A 20,338-nucleotide genomic window follows, 5' to 3' on the forward strand; every position below is an offset into this window, starting at 1 on the left:
TTCCAATTTTCAAGTTCGCCTGAACTAGGGTACGATTTGAGAGAAAGTTGACTGAAAAGGCGATCATGAGTCTCTCTCAAGTCTCCTCCATATTTCTTGGTCCATTTATTTTCCCACCAAGAAGAGAATAGTGAAGTGCATTCAAAATTGAGGATGATGGACTTTCGGGTAGCCTGAACCATGACTTCAAGACTACGTCGAGCAGCTCGAAAGGTCACCTCGAAAGGAGATGACAATCGAAAGGAAGTGCCACAATGGACAGAGTCGAAGAACGGGATGGGAATGGCTTGCCTAAAACCTAATTGCTTGCTACAAAAGTTAGGGTGATACACCTCTAACCCTCGATCATATCGATTGCCCCAAACTCCCCAGGCCATGTCTCTTGGTTGAATACAACTAATAAATTTCTCCCTGCAAAAGGAGGTGGCACCTTCCCCAGGAGCATCTTGAAAGGCTTGGTCAGAAAACCAAGGATATCTCCTCAAGACCAACGCGCCCCATTCCAAGTCTGATCGAGTCCTACAAACTTTGAAGAAGTAAAAACAGGCGAAGGTGGAGTGATCGGTAAGAGCAGTTTCAGCTAGGATTCGGGTAGGGGCCACACCTTCTGGGAACTTTAAGTTGACAGCCCGAAACTCTGGAAAGTACCATTGAAGCCATGTTTATATCATCCATATGGGCCCATTCAGGTTAGTCTCAAATGGCTCACCTTGAGTCATTTAAAAAAGAAGATGGTAAATATAAGAAAGAAGGAACGGACCCGTAGCTACATCATCAAAGTTATAAAGAGCTTCCACCAAGGGGATCCATTCAACCTTCACTCCTTTAGACTTATTGGGGAAGCCATGTTTGTTGAGCCAGTATAGGAGGAAATACATGTGCTCTTAATCTTTATCAACATGAGAAGAACCTGCTCCAAAATTTTCCTTTACAAAAGGGATGAAGCCCTTGAAGGAGGTCCCGTAACTCTTGAAGGTTGCAGAATTATATTCCAAGGAAAGAAAAGAGGCAGATGACCCTGAGCTTTCAGCAATTGAGGGGGGAGCCCAGTCTTGAGTAACATCCATTATCATGCCCGATGGCCTTAGCCCGAAGACCTGGGCCATATCAAGACTAGTCGGAGACATGGGACCCATACGGAAGTCAAAAGTGTTTGTGCCCGAATTCCAGAAGAGAAGAGAAGAAGCAATCAATTCGGGCTTGGGAATAATGGTAGTTTTCGAGAGCATGATCAATTCATAAATATCATTATTCATCCATTTCTTCTTAAAAGTTGGCTCTAGTTCATCGATCCACTGAGCCTAAGCCGGATCGTTCATCAAAGGAAAGCCTCGACGATATGACGACCACTTGGATGAAGAAATGCCCGACTTAGCCAAAAAGGGATTTGGGGAAAACCAGTTATCCCTGGGCATATTGTTCTCTATCACGGAAGGGACCTTAGAAATCCATGCGGGACCCAATAATTGTGCCCCATACGCTTCAAAGAAAAGCTCATAATACAAACCTGCCCGAGGGCGATGCAGCCCGTTGAGTAGACGGCGCAAAGTGGCAATGTCTTCGCTAGACTCATAGGATAGTTGGATTTGGCTGGGTTCTGAAGCCATTTGATGAGGTTTGGAAGGGGAATGGCAAAGAAGACAACAAGGGTAAAAGATATCGGGCAAAGAGCAATAGAGAATCTGAAAGATTTAGAGAAGCAAAATGTCTAGGAGGTTAAGAAATTTTCAATTGCAGAGGGATTTCATGTTAAAGAATGCAGAGGATTCGTGGGTTAGTCAAGTGATCGCAAGAAAATGATGATTATCTTTAGAAGGTATGCAAAACCCGAGAAAGAGACGTGGGTTTTAATGGGGAACTTTTCAATCAATATTGGCGCCTGAAATTCCAGGCTGAATATCAATTGAAGGAAGCATTGTTTGGGGTTAAAACTTAAACTTTAGGCTCAAAAGGGAGTTGGCCCAAAAGGAGGAGAGAAGCACGAAGCCCAGCCCAAGCCCAGAAGGAAGAAAAGGCCTTTCCCGACTAGGTGTAAATCATTTGCACCACTTGCTCACCTGCCTAGAGACCAAGTGGTATAGACCAGCCAACTAATCAGCCCAAAAGTACTTTACAGTAGCAGTATAAGTAAATAACTGATGAGTCATTACCCTTCAAGCTGCATTCGGACAAGATTATTGCAACATGGGGCCAAACCGAAGTGTCTATAAAAGAAGAAAGAGAAATCAGAGATAAGAACACTCAAACAAATAAAAAAATACAAGCACAAACTCTGCTCAAAGCCAGATTTGCCTTCAAACGAAGCTGTAGTCAGCCCAAGCCTTCATCCCTTTCGGGATAAACCCTCATCAAAAGCTTTTGTAATAACTCTGTTACCTTGTCCTAAGCTTGCTGTAGTATTGATTTCTTTCTGTAAACTCAACTCTCTACCTCCTTTTCTAAAGCTCTCAAACCCCTTGAATAACCACAAAGATAGGAAGTTGCAAGACGATCAGCCTTCCCGACAAGGTTAAACCTTGCCCGACCTTCTTTGTTTTTGTCTTTTCATTCATTAGCCTAGCAATATGTTATATACTTCTAGTTGTATTCAAATTATTTCTAGTAAGATGATGATTAAAAGATTCTCTCAGTTCTTGAATCCGATTTGAATATGTCTTCACAGTTCAAACCAGATCTAAGTTCTAAGCTTTCGGGCATGTAAGATTGATCATTCAAAAGTCCTTGGCCTCAAGGCATAAAAAAGAACCTTATGTGGACTTAACCCATCCATGACAAGCTTTGATAACAAGAAGTCCGAAGTTACTTGGGGCGCAAGTAATTAATTTATCTCTTAGTTTTATTTCTATTATATTATGATCGTAGTAGAACGTTTGAGTATAGAAGGAATTCTGATGGGAAGCCTCAAGGCCTATATCTAAGGCCCTACAAAGGTATTTGGGTTCATTCTGCTATGCGGGCTCGGATAATCAGAAGTATAATGGTTATAACACTTCTGCAAACAATAAAACAGACATCATATATTCGAGTACTGGGTTAGTTCTTGATCGGAAGCCTCAAGGCCTACACCTAAGGCTCTACAAAGACACCTGTCATAACTAACATGGCCTCTCGGGTATATGTACAACTAAAACTCAATATCCATTTTACATCTGCCATGCTAAAGATGGCAGTGGCACACCTGAGCACTTAAAAGTTAATCTTGATTGTGAGCCTCAAGGCCTATATCTAAGGCCCTACAAAGACACCTTTCAAAGTTAACTCGGTCCTTCTCTTTCAGTCTTGCCCGACAAGCTTTGCCCAACAAGCCCGCCAGTGAAGCAGAAGCCCGACAGAAAGCATCAACCGACGCCAACCTCTCGGGGAGCTGTGTGCTCGTCGGCTAAGAGACATCCCTGACGGAAATTCTAGCCACGAACACCTGCATCACTACCCTCAACGCAGTAGCTTCAGCCATTTCAGCAGAATGAGAGTACATGTCTCTCGATCCTCCTGCAGAGTGCAGCAGGCCAACAAAGTCCCTTATAACCCATCATGCTCCATCTTTATGTAATTGTGGATTCCAAGCTACATCACAATTCACTTTAAGTGTCCCAAACTCTGGTCTTTTCCATCTCATCTTTATCCCTGCAAATTCAAGTTCCATGGTTCTTTTCCATTGCATCTATGGTTATTATGCTTCCTTATATTCATACATTTGGATTCTATTTGTCACATTTGGATTTAGACACTGCAATGCAGTGTTAGTTTTTTGGTTCTATTTCGTTGAGTTGAGTAGACTCCTCCATGTAAATGAAGAGCACGAGAGAGAGAGAAATAGAATGATAGAATATTCATGTTCTATCTAGTTATAATAGCTTAAAGCCTATACGACATTCATAGAGAGAGAAAGAGAAGCAGAGAGAAATGATAGAAGAGTTAAGTTCTAACTATTTATAATGACTTAAAGCCCATGTGACATTTATCAATGACCTGTGCTTAACTAATAAAAATATATCATTGATTAAATCCAAAACAAAAATATGCCATTGATATATAAGAAAACAAATGAAAAGAGCTTGAAAACTTACAGTTTTAACAAAAATGACAAAATAAAGGGTAAAGTGAATAGTACCAGGATTGATTTTTTAATGTAAAAATATGGTTTTTCGTTAAAGTGAACAATACCGGGAACTTTTAGTTAAAGTTCCCAATAGTTAAATGGTAAAAAAATTATTGATTTTTAGCTAAATTACCTATTAAATAATATGTATAAAGGAACTCAAACCGCTAGCAAAGCACAAAATGAACACAAGAAAACTATTGATAAACAATCTATTATCATGTTCATAAAACAAGCCCCAACAAAAGTTCTAATTCATGGTAAAAATTCAATTGAGAGGTTACAATTGAAATCCGTTTAATCCAATTTATTTAAGGGAATTTTAACGAAAAGCACCCGGTACTGTTCACTTTAACGAAAAACCACATTTTTACACTAAAAAATCAATCCTGGTACTATTCACTTTACCCTTTATTTTGTCCTTATCATTAAAACTCAAAATTTTCAAGCCCTTTTCATTAGTTTTCCTTTTATTTAAAGGATAAATAACAAATTCCATGAGCGAAAATGTAAAGTTACATTCAATTTTCACTTGACACTGTAAACTAAATAGAAAATCACCATACGTTGGCACATATCTCACCTGTGGAAAACCTGCAGCACCATACCCTGCACCAAGACCAACATAGGCACCTCCAGCCGTACCATAAAAAGTAAGAGAGCTAAGACAAAGAAGATCAATAGGTCGAAGAAACTTCTCCACCACTTCGGTTTGAGACCCTTCTTCTATAGGTTGGAGAAGCGACGACGTGTCAAAGAATATTATTTTTAAATTATAATACATATTAATTTCTATTATGATTAATAACAAATTTCCTAACATTTTTTTTCAAGACGGTTCTAAGTTCTTAGAGATCGACATGTTCATGGAAGTTTATGTTCGACCCGGCAATAAGATGATTGAGTAACTCCATGTAAGTTTATGTAAGACCTTGTGCAACGAACTGTTTCGTCGGTTAAACAAGGTCGCAATGAAATTCTTGTCGGGGGATGGGGAATGTGCGACACCTTGACACTACTGCCTCCTCTTCTTCCCGAATGACCTTGGGACGGGTTGTCACGTTGACATGCAAGTTGAGGACCTGTAGCGGCAACTTGTGGCTAGGGCAATCAGATGACTAAGATATTACATGCCCTCTAGTTGTCTGGCTTTTGATTCCCCATGCCACCATTTGCCTTTATTGTAACCTTAAACTAGACGCGATGACATACTTCATCCCTTGAACTTTGGTGCGACGAATGTCTTTGTCTCAATTCTTCGTCGCGTGAAAACTATTGGTTGTGCTGTGATATATATATATATATATATATATATATATATATATATATTGTCATGCAATTGTTTACTTCTTAACCTTCGGCGCCCCCATTTTTGACACGACGAAACTGCTTTACGCGATAAACTTGTTTTTCTTACGTAAGTTGTTTTCTGTAATAGTGGTGGCCTATCAGATTCACACAATAATTTTTTTTTTAACAAACGATATTATCAACACTAAGTGGTGAAAGAAGAATACTAGTGGACCGTAATACTAAGTGGCCACACAATAATTTTTAGTGAGAAAAAAATCAGCTCTTAAAGGCTCCTAGCTTTAATTACTATTTTTAAATATAAAAAAAACTCCATTTCTATTGGTATTTATTATGACTCTCTAAATTAAATGGTATGGGTTCTACCCTTTTTACTTACTTAAAATTAGACCTGGCATTCGTGTTGTGTTTTCCATGTTCGTGTCGTTTTCGTGTCATACCCGATATTTTAACGGGTCGTGTCGTGTAACACCCGTTAAAATAAACGGGTAAAATGACCTGACCCGAAATCGACCCAATAATATTAACAGGTAATATGACCTGACCCATTACCCGTTCAGGAAAATATATTTTAAACCAATAAATAATCAAATGAAAAACATAATACTAAATAAGTATATACATACTATATTGTCACATTCAAAACATAAAAAGTCATTTTTCTTTTAAGTATATTTTCACTTACCTAAAGTCTTTAATGGTTTTTTAATTAATGTAGAAATGCAAAAAAATATAGAAAATATATTTAAACGCTCGTAATGACAAGCTTTACAACTTTCATGAAAAGCTTAACTTCGAAATTCGCCACTATAATCATATAAATCATATATCAAAATTTTGTTTACATTTACCCTTCATTGTTCTCATCAAATTTTGTTTTTTTTTTCAGATTTTCTTTTTTGAAAACTTGATCTATTAAAGGATGTAGGAAGATGAACAGTTTGGATCATTGATATTATATTCAGAGTTTTACGGTTAGTGAAAATATTGCTTGATGTTTATAAAGTTTCTACAAACTATATGACATCGACTCATATTTCAATTAATCATAAATATCGAAACGTGATATCAAAGATCTGAACCATTTATCTTCTTACATCCGCCAGATGATCATGTTTTCAAAAAAAGAAAATTTAAAAAATGAAATTCAGTAAGAAGAATAAAGCATAAATGGCAATCGACGGTTAATATAAATTTAAGGTTTATGAATTATAGTGTTGGATTTCGAAGCTGACCCCTTCATGAAAGTTGTAAAGTTTGTCACTATGAGTGATTGTATATTTTTTTTTTACATTTTTTACACTTCTACAATGATTATTATTAATTTTTCCCTCAAATAAAAAACATTATTCATGAAGGTTTGGAGGATTTTAAAAATCTAAACAATAATGTAAGTGTAACCATTACTCGTGGAGGAATAATAATGAATCATGAGTGTTTATATATTCTTTCACATTTTTCATACTTGTATGTATGTCTTCTTAGTTCTTGCCTATACAAATACTATATTAGTTTATTTTAATTTTGGACAACAACATGTTAAGTAAAATTTATCCTAGTATTGATAATAAGGAACTCTCATAATAAAAATAAATAATGACTAAAACTTTTTTTTTAAACTTATATAGAATAATAATACAAAACTATATATTTAATATAGAATATATTGTATATATTAATATGGCTATTGTATTTTATAATAAATCTTTTAGTAATTAAACTTTAAAATTATCAAAATAATTTTTTTTCTTAACAGGTCGAAACGGATTACTCACGTGCTACCTGCGTGTATACCCGTTAAGAACCCGTTATTAACGGGTTCTTAACGGGTCACCCGATAAGTTATCATGTTGACTCGAAACCCGTTATTTTCGTTTCGTTTTCGTGTCGTGTCAGAAACTGCCAGGTCTACTTAAAATCTAAGCAACATGAACTGCAGAACAAAATCAAATAATATATATATGTATATGTATATATATATATATATATATATATAAATATAAAGGTCGTATCCAGTGCACAAGGCTCCCACTTTACGCAGGGTCTGGGAGAGGTGAATGTCGGCTAGCCTTACCCCCATTTATGGAGAGGCTGCTCCCAAGTCTCGAACCCGAGACCTACCGCTCATATGCGAAGGCACTTGCCATCGCACCAAGTGCGACCTATATATATATATTCATTTATTTTGTTGCAGCTTAGTGGGATTTGTTCTTAGCAGCAGCTGCCATTTTCACAATAAAATAATGCTAACTGAACTTAAGAAATTATAATGTACATCATATAACCTTGAAAAGAAAATTTTTTATCAATTATTTGGTACAAAGATCTGTATTATGTATACCGCCGTAGTTGTCAACCAATTAATCAATAATTCAATAATATAGTATATAACCCTACTGCAGTAGTCTTCATATATAATTCTTCACTTGTTTCTCCCAGATTTCTTCTTGTCCCTTCCTAGCACACTATGAGTATTTGGCGGATACGAGCCTCCATCACTTTGAGAATGACTGGGACGACGAAGATTTCTTCTTGTCCCTTCCTAGAGCACTTGAGCGTTTCGCGGATACAAGTCTCCACCACTCTGAGAAGATGATTTGGCGGATGAAGATCTCTTCTTGTCCCTTCCTAGAACACTCTGAGCATTTGGCGGATTCGAATCTCCACCAGAAGACATAGTTGCTAATGATCAACTTAATTAAACTTGTTCACAGAAGGTATAAAAAGGAGATCGAGAGTTGTGGCTTTTACATGGAAGGTTGGAATTTATAGGGAGGGACGTTAGGGTTCGATCTTGCAGTTTGGTTTCGACCGAATTACCAAGAAATTAGAGTAACCTAACCGCATAAGTAAACACAATTTATTTTGTATAATTGTAATTCCTTTTTCTATATTTCCAGCTGCTTGCCGGGTGGTCGGTGAGATGAATTGGTTCTTAGGCCGCGTGTGCAACGCAGTTATGAAGAAATCTTTGACGGTGTTTTGATTGTGCATGCATGTGATTGCTTGGGGATTTCTCCTCCTGTATCAAACACACATATTCTTGGAAAATGAGAACAAGTTTTTTACTAGGAACTTTCTTGTATTGATTTAGTTAATACATGGATATTTACTCTATATATGGGAAATTTCTGTTAAAATCTTTTCTATCCATTGTTAATTTCTGATGTTTCTCTGTAGTAGAATTTTCTTCTCTCTCTGTGTGTGTATATATATTGACTTTCAACCATTTAAGAAAATGAAGAGAAAGGCTTGCACATGTAATCGAAACACACAAAAGAATTATCATATTGTATGCGGTCTCAGATTTCATATTTCACAACAAATGTTGGCCTGCAAAAAAATTAATCTTCCTAGAAACACGGTTCAACGAATGTTTGAAGATCCACACCGATGCATATCTTAAGAGGCGCCGTGTAGTCTAACGTTATAGGTATGGAAAGTAAAACAGCAAATAAAGGCTTCCATTAAGAACCATATATATCCAAATGATATTCTAAACAGCTTTAATTTTCATTTTTTTACAAATCCGACACACCATCCTAACTGTTGTAATCTTCCACTTCAATTTTTTTTATACAACATGGTGGAGACGTCAACCTGTTCATTCCAAGATTCAATTCTAAGACTTCTTACTTACAAATAAAGAAGTTATTGTTAGAATATATAGGATATGGAGGGTGTGGATCATGACACATGTCATTAGCCAAATAGATAAGGCAGTTAGGAGTGTGGCTGATAGAATAATTAGTTAGGATTGTTGGTAAGGGATTGAGTCGGTTAAGGCTATTAGCTCAGTACTCATCTATATAGTAACTATACCTTTGTAACCATTCAATTAATCAAGAAAATACAAGTGCAATTCACTCTCTTTCTCTCTCTCTCTCTCTCTCTCTTTCTCTCCCTCTCTCTAAAAACTTCTTTGTTTCCTTCTTCTTCTTCCTCTGCGATCTCTCTGTTCTCTTTCTGCATATTTCTTAACATGGTATCATTGTCTTGAAAGCCATTCAAGCTTTTGCGATCATTGGTTTGCTTCCACTACGATCTCTACATACTGATTCTTCTTCTCTTGCTCTAGGAATTTCGAGCTTCTTTCTTGCCCCAATTCTCTGATTTGTTCTTGGTGAATTCTTGCACACCAGGTATTTGATTTTTTTTCTCACTTAGATTCTCTCACGATGATTGCTGTGAATCAATTGCAAATCTTGCAATCACCGATTACCAACTTGATTTCATCAGTCTCTAATTCAGTCATTGTGAAGTTGGATGATTCCAATTACCTTCAATGGTAGTTTCAGTTGCAATTAATGCTCATGTGGTTCGTAGATAGTACCAATGTGTGTCCACCTCAGTTTTCTTCATCTGGGTCTCCTGATTTGACACTCTCTGCCTCTTCCACCCCACAAACTAAAACTGATGAGTACAAGATTTGGAAGATGCATGACAAGGCTCTCATGCAACTTCTTACTGCAATTTTGTCATCCTCTACCATTTCTTATGTCATAGGCAGTACTAGCTCAAGGGATCTTTGGATTCAGCTTTAAGAACAATTCTCTACTATTAGTCGTACATCCATTTTCCAGATGAAAGTTAATCTTTAGAACATCAAAAAGGGCTCTGATTATGTATCCATGTATCTTCAATGCATTAAAGCAGCGAGGGATTTTCTTGCAGCTACAAGAGTTGTCTTTAACTCCGCCGTGTAAGTTTATCTTACATTGCCGGTCCCAAGCCCGGATAAAGGAGGAGGGGGAGGGCGTCAGGTAGTCGACAGCCGGCACTCCATGATCACGTCGAATCCTTATGAAAATGAATCCATAACGAAATCGCGCTAAAGCTAGGGCGTCACCCGTAAGTGGCGCGCTGTGTGGCCTAAGCACAGTGATAAGTGAGCAAGGGTCGCTGTATCTCCATCGGCACCCGGATACAGTGTTAAATGAGCAAGGGGGCTATAGAAACTTCTTTTCGAATGACTCCACTCAAAGTTGTTTGGGAGCATATGCTCCTATCAACTTTACACGGGACACACAAAAGAAGTACTTTGATCCTATTAGACGGGGAAGGGTGAAGAAGCTAGGACAGAAGGGTAGAGTTCAAGAGAGCAAAATGCGTTTAGGAACGTGGAATATAGGAACCTTGACGGGAAAATCTATGGAAGTAGTAGAAGTTATGGTGAGGAGAATGATAAATATTATGTGCCTACAAGAAACTAAGTGGGTTGGTCATAAGGCAAAGGATCTAGAAAACTCAGGGTTTAAACTATGGTATTCGGGCACAAATAGAACGAGAAACGGTGTTGGCATCATCGTGGACAAAAAAAAAAAAAAAAAAAAAAAAAAAAATATCCACACTAATGACCGGAGCAATCTAGCGAAGATCACAAAAAGTGACCGTTTTCACTACCTAGGATCTATCTTGCAAGAGAACGGAGAATTAGATGGAGATCTCAACCATAGAATACAAGCTGGATGGATGAAGTGTAAGAGTGCATCCGGCGTGTTGTGCGACCGTCGTAGGCCACTGAAGCTCAAGGGAAAATTTTATAGGACGGCAATAAGGCCAGCGATGTTGTATGGCACAGAATGTTGGGCGGTGAAGCATCAACGTACACAAAATGGGTGTAGCGGAGATGAGGATGCTTCGTGGGATGTATGGGCACACGAGAAAGGATAAGATTGGGAATTAGGATATCCGAGGTAAAGTAGGAGTAGCCAAAATTGAAGGAAATATGAGAGAAAATCGGTTCCGGTGGTTTGGACATGTGCAAAGAAGGCCTACTGACGCTCCGGTTCGAAAATGTGACTACGGGACAGAGGTTCGGGGCCGAAGGAGTAGAGGAAGACCTAGGAAAACTTTGGAAGAGACCCTAAGAAAAGACTTGAGTACTTGGATCTAACGGAGGACATGACACAAATGAGCGCAATGGCGTTCTAGGATTCATATAGCCGACCCCACTTAGTGGGAAAATGCTTTGTTGTTGTTGTTGTTGTTGTACAAGAGTTGTCTTTGCCGACGAAGATATTGTGATCTTGGCTCTCAATGGTCTTCGTGCAGAATATAACACCTTCAAATGTGTTATTCGTGGAATGGAAAGTGTTATATCTCTCAAGGAATTTCGTTCTCAATTACTTGCAAAGGAAGCCACTATTGAAAACAATGTCTCTATGCCCTTTATGTTTGCTATGGTGGCCAAGAACAATGGTCAAGGATCACAAAGTTACTCTATTGGGAATTCCTCTACACATGGTCTTCATAATCATACTCAGACAATTAACAATGGTGGTAATTTTGGGTTTAATGGTTAATCTGGTCAATCCAATTTCTTCAATGGTGGCAGTTGATCAAAGTGTAAAGGGAAAGGGAAATTTAACAACAATTAAGGACAAAGATATTATAACTCTAGGCCTATGGTACATGATTTTGCTCCTGGAATTCTTGGGATTCCATCTTCATACCATAATGGTGCATCTTCTTCAAATGTTATATGTCAGATTTGCTCTAAACAAGGTCATTTTGCTGCAACTTGTAACTATAAAGATGCTGAACCTGTTGAGCCTTGTCCAATCTATGACAAGAAAAACCATACTACCAGAACTTGTTTCTTCAAGAATAAACCTCACAATCAAGTCCCACACATGGCAGCCATGAATACCATATACTCACACTATGTGCCATCCACTCACATGATGTCTCCTGCAATGTCCAACTATGTCCTTTTGGCCACCATGACACAATATTCACCTGACATTTGGCTCACAGATTCTGGGACCACAAACCACATGACTACTGATATGAGGAATCTAAGCTTAACATCACCATATCCAGTTACTAAAATTGTCCAGACTGCAAATGGGGAAGGTTTGCAAGTGTCTCACATTGGCACATCTCTCTTGAAGACTTCTCATCATCCTTTGAAATATAACTTAGTTCTTTATGTGCCTAGATTGTCTCATAATCTTTTATCTGTGCATCGATTAGACAATAATTGTTGGTTAATATTCAATGCCTTCTCTTTTTGGATCTAGGACAAGGCCACATGGATAATTCTATTCTAGGGAGCATGCAATAATGGACTCTATCCTATACCATCCCTTCTACCAAACCAATCTGCATCAAATTCAAAACTCATGACCTACTTGGGAAAATTAGTCAATTCAACTCTTTGGAACAATCGACTAGGTCATCCTTCCAACTCAGTTTCTTCTACAATGCTTAAGAAGTTTAACATAGTTACTGTACATGATACATATTCCATAGTGTGTCAAAGTTGTTTAGAAGGGAAATTTAGCAAGTTACTCTTTCAGTCTGTTCAATCTAAGTATGTGGTTCTTTTTGAGGTGATACATAGTGATTTGTGGGGTTCAGCACCTTGTCAATCTGTAGATGGTTATAAATACTATGTTCTGTTCATAGATGAATGTACTAGATTCAGTTGGATCTTTTCCTTCATAAATAAATCAAATTTTTTCCCTACATTTGTCTCTTTCTATCATTATGTTTGCACTCAATTTACAACCAAAATTAAGATTTTGGAAAGTGATGGAGGATGAGAGTTTATAAGCAAAAAGTTTCAAACTTTTCTCACTGCACAAGGTGTCTTTCATCAGATTCCATGTCCCTATACCCCTAAACAAAATGGGTTGGCTAAACGAAAACATAGGCATATTGTAGAAATTGCCCTTACATTGTTGCAAACTGCTCATCTACCCTCATTATTTTGAACCTATGTTTGTTTTACTGCAACCTATTTGATCAATAGAATGCCAACTACTGTCCTTCCCCTTTTGAACTACTATATAAAGTTGTCCCTGAACTTTCTCACTTAAGGGTGTTCGGCTGTTCTTGTTATCCTCTCCTTAAACCATATAATATCTCTATACTGCAACCTAAAACCTCTCGGTGCTTATTTTTGGGATATGTTCCTCATTATAAAGGATACATTTGTTATCAAACCAAAACAACCTACATTTCTAGACATGTCATGTTCAATGAACTTAAGTTTCCATTTCCATCACTACCAGTTTACCCAAAATCTAAAGTCATTACTCCCACTCCATCACTTGACACTGCACCATTACCAACTCCAAACCTTCAGAATGTCCTTGTTTCACTAGTTTCAAGTTCTACAGTGCAAACTTCATCTCGATCTAGAGATACTCTATCTACTATATCTCAATCACCTCAAGGGCATGCATAGTCACCTCCATGTCATTGTCAATCACCTCACATGCATACAGAGTCAATTCAAAGATCTATTGAGTCCATAGATTTGTCTCACTCTTCTAGCTCCTATAAGACTGATACCCCAAACACACCACAATCCATTATTGCTACCCCATCTCCCTCTTTACCATCTCTTATGGCACTTGATTTTTGTCCTAAAAAACTTCAAGTTGTTCTTGAGATTCCACCTATGAATCTCCATTTGATGCAAACTCGATCCAAAAGTGGTATTGTGAAGCATAAAGCCCTATATTCATCAATCTGTGATTCTGGAGGGGTTGATCTTACTACAACAGAGCCTGCAACATATAAGTCAACTTTGAAAGAACTATTGTGGCATAAGGCTATGAATGAAGAGATTGAAGCTTTACATTCTCAATGAACCTGAAGTCTAGTGAATCTTCCCCACAATAAGAACCCTGTTGGCTGCAAGTGGGTATTTAAAATCAAGAGGAATTCTGATGGGACAGTTGCGAGGTACAAAGCGAGACTAGTTGCAAAAGGGTTTAATCAAGAGCATGGACTCGATTATGGGGAAACCTTCAGTTTGGTTGTTAAACCAACAACTGTCAGGTTAGTATTAGTTTGGCAGCTTATCATGATTGGCCTCTACATTAATTAGATGTCAAAAATGTCTTTCTTCATGGCATTCTTCAAGAAGAAGTTTATATGTCCCAACCTATGGGCTTTGAATATCATAATCATCCTCTTAAAGTCTGTAAATTACACAAGTCCCTCTATGGACTCAAGCAAGCCCCAAGGGCTTGGAATGACAGGTTCACAAGTTTTCTACCTAAGTTGGGGCTACACAATACATATGCTGATTCATCACTCTTTGTCAAGAGTTCTGGTTTTTCACTTGTGATTTTGTTGCTCTACGTAGATGACATCATAATCATTGGAAATGACACTGAGATGATTGCACAGATTATTATAGATTTAACAAAAGAATTTGATCTCAAAGATATGGGGTCTCTCCATTATTTTCTTAGGATACAAATTACAAGAACAGATGAAGGGTTGTTTCTACCTCAAGAGAAATATGTGAAAGATTTGTTGCAGAAAACTGAAATGTTTGATTCAAAAACATGTGCAACTCATTGCTTACCTTATAACAAATTATTGAAGGATGATGGGGAACCTTTTAATAATCCTAGTCTCTATAGAAGTATTGTTGGTGCCTTACAATACTTGGTTTTTACAAGGCCTGACATAGCCTTTTCAATTCACCAAGTTTATCAGTTTATGCAGTCTCCAATGGCTTCTCATTATTTGCCTGTGAAGAGAATCTTGAGGTATCTCAAAGGGACTATGACACATGGAATTCGATATACAAGAGGCAATTTAACACTCAGATCTTTTAGTGATGCTGATTGGGCTGGAGACCCTAATGATAGGTGTTCTACAACAGGTTTGGTTGTGTTTCTTGGTAACAATCCTATCTCTTGGGCTTCAAAGAAACAACAAACAGTATCAAGATCATCAACTGAAGCTGAATATCGAGCTCTCTCATCAACTGCTGCTGAATTGGATTGGCTGCAACAATTGTTTCAGGTTCTACAAGTTCAAATTCCTCACCCACCAGTTCTTTTTTGTGACAATCTTTCTGCAATCGCACTGTCATTTAATCCAGTTCAACATCAGCGCACAAAACATATTGAAGTCGATGTTCATTTTGTGAGAGAACGGGTTGCAAGCAAGAAGCTGACATACTTACCAAAGGTACGAGTTTGCCATTGTTCAATACTCATTGCAACAATCTCATGATTGGACCACCATGAGCTTACGGGGGGATGTTAGAATATATAGGATATGGAGGGTGTGGATCATGACACATGTCATTAGCCAAATAGATAAAGCAGTTAGGAATGTGACTGTTAGAATAATTAGTTAGGATTGTTGGTAAGGGATTGAGTCGGTTAAGGCTATTAGCTCAGTACTCATCTATATAGTAGCTGTACCTTTGTAACCATTCAATTAATCAAGAAAATACAAGTGCAATTCACTCTCTCTCTCTCTCTCTCTCTCTCTCTCTCTCTCTCTCTCTCTCCTTCCTTCTTCTTCCTCTGCGATCTCTCTATTCTCTTTCTGCATATTGCTTAACAGTTACCACTATATCATAGTACATAATTCCAAAATTCCAAGTAGCTAATTAATTTAAGGGAGACTTTAGATGCGGTCCCTAGTTATGAACAATCTTTAACTGAAACCTTGTTGTTTTTCAATTTTTGATCCAAGTCCCTAAAATTAATTGATAATTTATTTCTACGTACGTTACTATATTTTTTAAATTAAAAATTAAAAATTAAAATTTATAGTTGTTTATAGTAAAGAGATTTTAAATAAAAAACCATAATTTGTGGGATTAAAAATATTAAAATATAAATATACTATTGTGTGTGTGTGTGTAAACATGGGTACATTCATAAAAAATAACCAAAAAATTATTGTATAAAAACATGGGTACATTCTTCAAAATGGGTACATTTAGCAAAAATAAAAATGGGTACAAATAAATAAATAAATATGGGTACAATACAAATAAAACTTTAAAAAATATGGGCACAAAAAGAAATTAATATATGAGTACAAATTAAAATTGAAAGGAAAATTGGTACAAATTAAAAAAGGGTTGCAAATTAAAAATGGGTACAAACTAAAAATAAAATATATGATAAAAAATTTAGCCATAAATATAAATATACTAATTGTAACATTTTTAATATTAAATGAATATATTTAGAAATAAAAAATATTTTATTATTGAAATAATTAATGATATTATTAATACAAAGGACCTTGATCAAAAATTGAAAAGTAATAAGGTTTTAATCAATAGAGTAGTAAAAATAAGGATGAAAACCTAATTACTCCTTAATTTAAATTCCAAAACTTGATCAGTATCACTTTCTTTGTATTTTCTGGGAATACATTGACTTTGAATTAATTTGAATACTATCATGGCCGTAAAATTGATATTATCTTGAAAATTTAAGCAATCACTTGTGATAGTAGTTTTTGTGTAGTGCTACACGAACACTTCAAATAAAACTGCTGCTTTCAAATTTTTGACGTTTGGCCCTTTTTCTTATAAAATAAGGCCCTTCATTTTCACTCGCTTCATGCAAGCTACAAGTTCGTGTAATGTTTAGAAAGCAGTAATGATAATTGCTGAAGCCATTGAATATATATATATATATATATATAAGTATTGTAGCCAATCACGTAATAAGAGGTTTTAAGTTCAACTAACATGAAGGATGGTGAGTTTATCATAATTTATCACGGCAAGAAGTACCTCCACTAGCTACAAATATTTTTAGTCTATATATAGTGGACACAGTTTTTTACACACATCTCTTAAGACTTACTCCATAATGTATTTCAACAATTCGAACCATCTATCTCCACCAAATATCATCCCAATCCAAAACCATGTATGACTATTGGACTAAACGCTAGTTAGTTTAGTATTTCTTTTTAGAATTGCATTCGTCAATTTTCTGACTATTGGACTAAACGCTAGTTAGTTTAGTATTTCTTTTTAGAATTGCATTCGTCAATTTTCTTCACTATAAATGAATGTATTAATGATTTTAGATTTGTCTAATTTTGTGCAAGAATGATATATGAATGAGTGTGAAAAACGTAACAAAGTGAGCCTTAAGAAAATGTCATAATGTGTGTTAAAAAAATGTGTATCCCCCATCTGACTCATAAAATCATACGTGAATACCTATTATTAGAATAATTTAGGGGTGTGATATCCACACACCCCATTTTACTTCTCACACACCCTTCTAATTTTCGGCCGTCGGATCGGATGAATTGAAGAAGATCAACGGATAGAAATTAACAAGGGTGTGTGAGAAGTAATTTGGGGTGTGTGGATAGCACACCCCATAATTTAATGTGATGTCTACAATACTATGCGGCATGCATGCTACAGCAGTGTAGCAAATAACTTAAATTATTTGGTGATGTTAGAGAGATTAATTTTTGTAGACTACATGATCATCAGCTGTCACATCATGCGGTCTGCAAATGATGGTCTAAAATTTGATCTCCTTAACACTTTCTTAAATTATAACACATGTAGAATTATTAAAAACTAACCTTAAACCAAAATCATATAGAGTTTTATATTCCCCTTTTAGGATTGTATGGAGCTGGATTTGGCTTCACAATCGTCCCTTGTATATGTATTGCAAAAATGTTACTCTTATAACATTTTTCATACCATATTGGTACTAGCACTTTTATAAAATAGATAAGATCTGCATATGTTGGTGGACCCTACCTCTATCAAAGAAATGGTACGAATGTGTTATGAAAAATGTGGCAAGTGTAGCAATTGTTTAGTTAAATTACTAAATTTTAAGCTGAAATACCTTATAGTTGAAAAGTCAAATTAATAACTTGGTTCATTAATATTTGAAGATATAGTAATGTGTAGTTAAAGAGTTTGAAGTTAGAACTCACTGGGAAGCCACCCTGCGTGTGTATTTTGAACTGGGTAACGCTGGAGTTTGGGGTGGGGCTTCAACATTCAACTCATCATGCTACCCTTTCCTGTGGAGCTGCGAGGATTAATTTGCTATGATATTTAAGTGGAAATTACACGGTTAATGTCAAAACGTGTTGACCATTTGTATATATACACAAAAACGTGGTTCTACAGGCCGTACGTTTTCATTTCTCATTGTTGCAGCTAGGAAACTATATACTGGATTTCGTGTGCCATTAACATGCCTAATTTCTTATTTGTTCTTCTTCTTCCTCGGCAGACACCTCCCTTCTGATCGTGAACACGTATTTCTGATTTGTAAATGGTCCGTCGGTCCTACCTACCGATTAATCCCTTATTTGTGTTTCTCGGAAAAATATGAGAAATTGTGCAGCAACTTACTGCATGCAGGCCCTTGATGATTTCTTTCTTTCTTTCTTAACAAGGAAACGGATATGGATGCATGCATGGAGAGCATGTAGATTAAGATATGAGCCCTGCCGCCATTGGCATAAGAGCACTTCCAACGTGGTGGAGGCCCCCTAGGGCCATCCACTATGCTATCCACCCAGTGAATAGTTACCGCATTTTGCATCTCCACCCCTACACTAAATAGTCCTAGTAATTGGCAATAAAATATTTTTTTTATATGAAAAGCCCCAAAATATTGCAATCCATAACAAATCCTGCAAATTTCAACAACTAGTAAGATTTAAATTCAAAAAACTAAAAAAAATCAACCCAGAATCGAAAAACCCACGACGGTTTAACAAAGATTTAGAGAAAATAACCAAAAACCCACATACCTTTTTGGTCTCAAATTCATCGAAAAAGGTCGAATCACCAAGTTGAATCTCTGCCGAAAAAAGCAAAGAAGCATAAAGCAGACGGTAGAGCAAGCAGTAGTTAAAATCCAGAGCTTCGGCGGAGCCTCAAACACCACCAAATCAAAGCTAAAATCTCTCCACGCAGCCTCCTCCTTCACTCTCCTCCGTTCCTCAGAGAAAACCCAAATCCAAAACCTTCTGTAAAACTCTGTGAGAAAAGATAGAGAGAGAGCCAAAGCGAATGAATGACGACATCTTGACGCCATGTCAGCCCAAGTCAAACTGCCTTCGGGCTCTCGGGTAGGCACGAATCCACAGGCCTGCTCAGGCTCGCTCTCCAACGCACGCTAGGCTACATCACTCGAGCATTCAAGCCCTATTCCTCAACATGTCCCACGGGCTGGAGCTGCTCTAAAGAGTGGCGCGTAGGACTTCATATGCAGGTTATCGCTTGTAATTTGGGAAAGTGTTAAATTATTTGTTGACCTATACTAAAAAAGTTCTAAATTATTTTGATACATCCTAAATACATATATAATGGTTTTTTTTCTTGTCAATTAGAGATTTGCCAACAAAGTCCAAATGGCCAACGGATAAAGATTTTGTATATACAGGTAGACCAGCTGCCTAAAAAATGAGAAAGGTACAAACGAGACGTCACAACTCAATGTGTTTACATGCAACAGACATCAACCCAAATGGTATAGAGGTCTGTCAAACTATCAAAGAGATGGGAAAAAGGCCTACTTCCAACAACACCGATATTGTCCCTAACTTCTTAATTACCACTTGCACAGTTCGACAGATGTGGGGTTTTATCACAAAAGGCAACGGTGTTAGTTGGTGTATTTATGATATTTAAACTCTTCTTCCTCTAGCCGATGTGGGATATCCAACACGCCCTCAAATGTAGGACTCAATTAGTGGGTCACACGTGGGAGATGCATACATCAGCAACCACGTAGAGCCAAAGGGACTCACACAACAGCGGGGTCAAAAGGACCCACCATCATCGCATTAGGCCAAGGGGATCCACCCATCACGTGGGTGTACAGGCCCACTTTCTGGCTCTAATACCAAGTTAAATTATTAGAGAGATTGGCCAAAAGCCTACTTCCAACAATACCTATATTGTCCATAACTTGTTAATTATGACCTACACAGTTCGAAGCGTGGGGTTTTATCACAAAATGCCTTGGTATTAGTTGGAGTGGAATTAAAATATTTAACTCTTAAATTTCTTTTCCTCTAGCCAACGTGAAAGATCTACACATAGACAACCACGTGAAACCAAATTATGCTCATATCTTTTATTAGTTGGAGTGCGTATAGTAAAAATTGCCCGTTACTCTTCCTCACAAATTACATTTT

At 37.0% G+C, this 20,338-nt stretch overlaps 1 protein-coding gene across 1 annotated transcript; it reads right to left on the reverse strand.

Moving 5' to 3' along the window:
- Positions 1-18,250: 18,250 nt before the first annotated feature.
- LOC126614720 (uncharacterized) lies at positions 18,251-19,438 on the reverse strand. Its single transcript, XM_050282365.1, has 2 exons — positions 18,947-19,438; positions 18,251-18,826 (listed from the first exon to the last, which is right to left on the reverse strand). The coding sequence occupies exons 1-2, from the start codon at positions 19,231-19,233 to the stop codon at positions 18,496-18,498; spliced, it is 618 nt and encodes a 205-aa protein (XP_050138322.1). The 5' UTR covers positions 19,234-19,438; the 3' UTR covers positions 18,251-18,495.
- Between the last annotated feature and the right edge of the window lie 900 nt (positions 19,439-20,338).

Source organism: Malus sylvestris, chromosome 3, assembly GCF_916048215.2.
Source record: "Malus sylvestris chromosome 3, drMalSylv7.2, whole genome shotgun sequence".
In the NCBI taxonomy this organism is placed as follows: Eukaryota; Viridiplantae; Streptophyta; class Magnoliopsida; order Rosales; family Rosaceae; genus Malus; species Malus sylvestris.

Bases quoted from the DNA above. Each gene is read 5' to 3' on its own strand.
- LOC126614720 (XM_050282365.1), bottom strand. From the start codon at position 19,233: ATGGCGTCAAGATGTCGTCATTCATTCGCTTTGGCTCTCTCTCTATCT. The intron at 18,827-18,946 runs GTATGTGGGTTT...TGAAATTTGCAG, and splicing joins ATGAATTTGAGACCAAAAAG to GATTTGTTATGGATTGCAAT.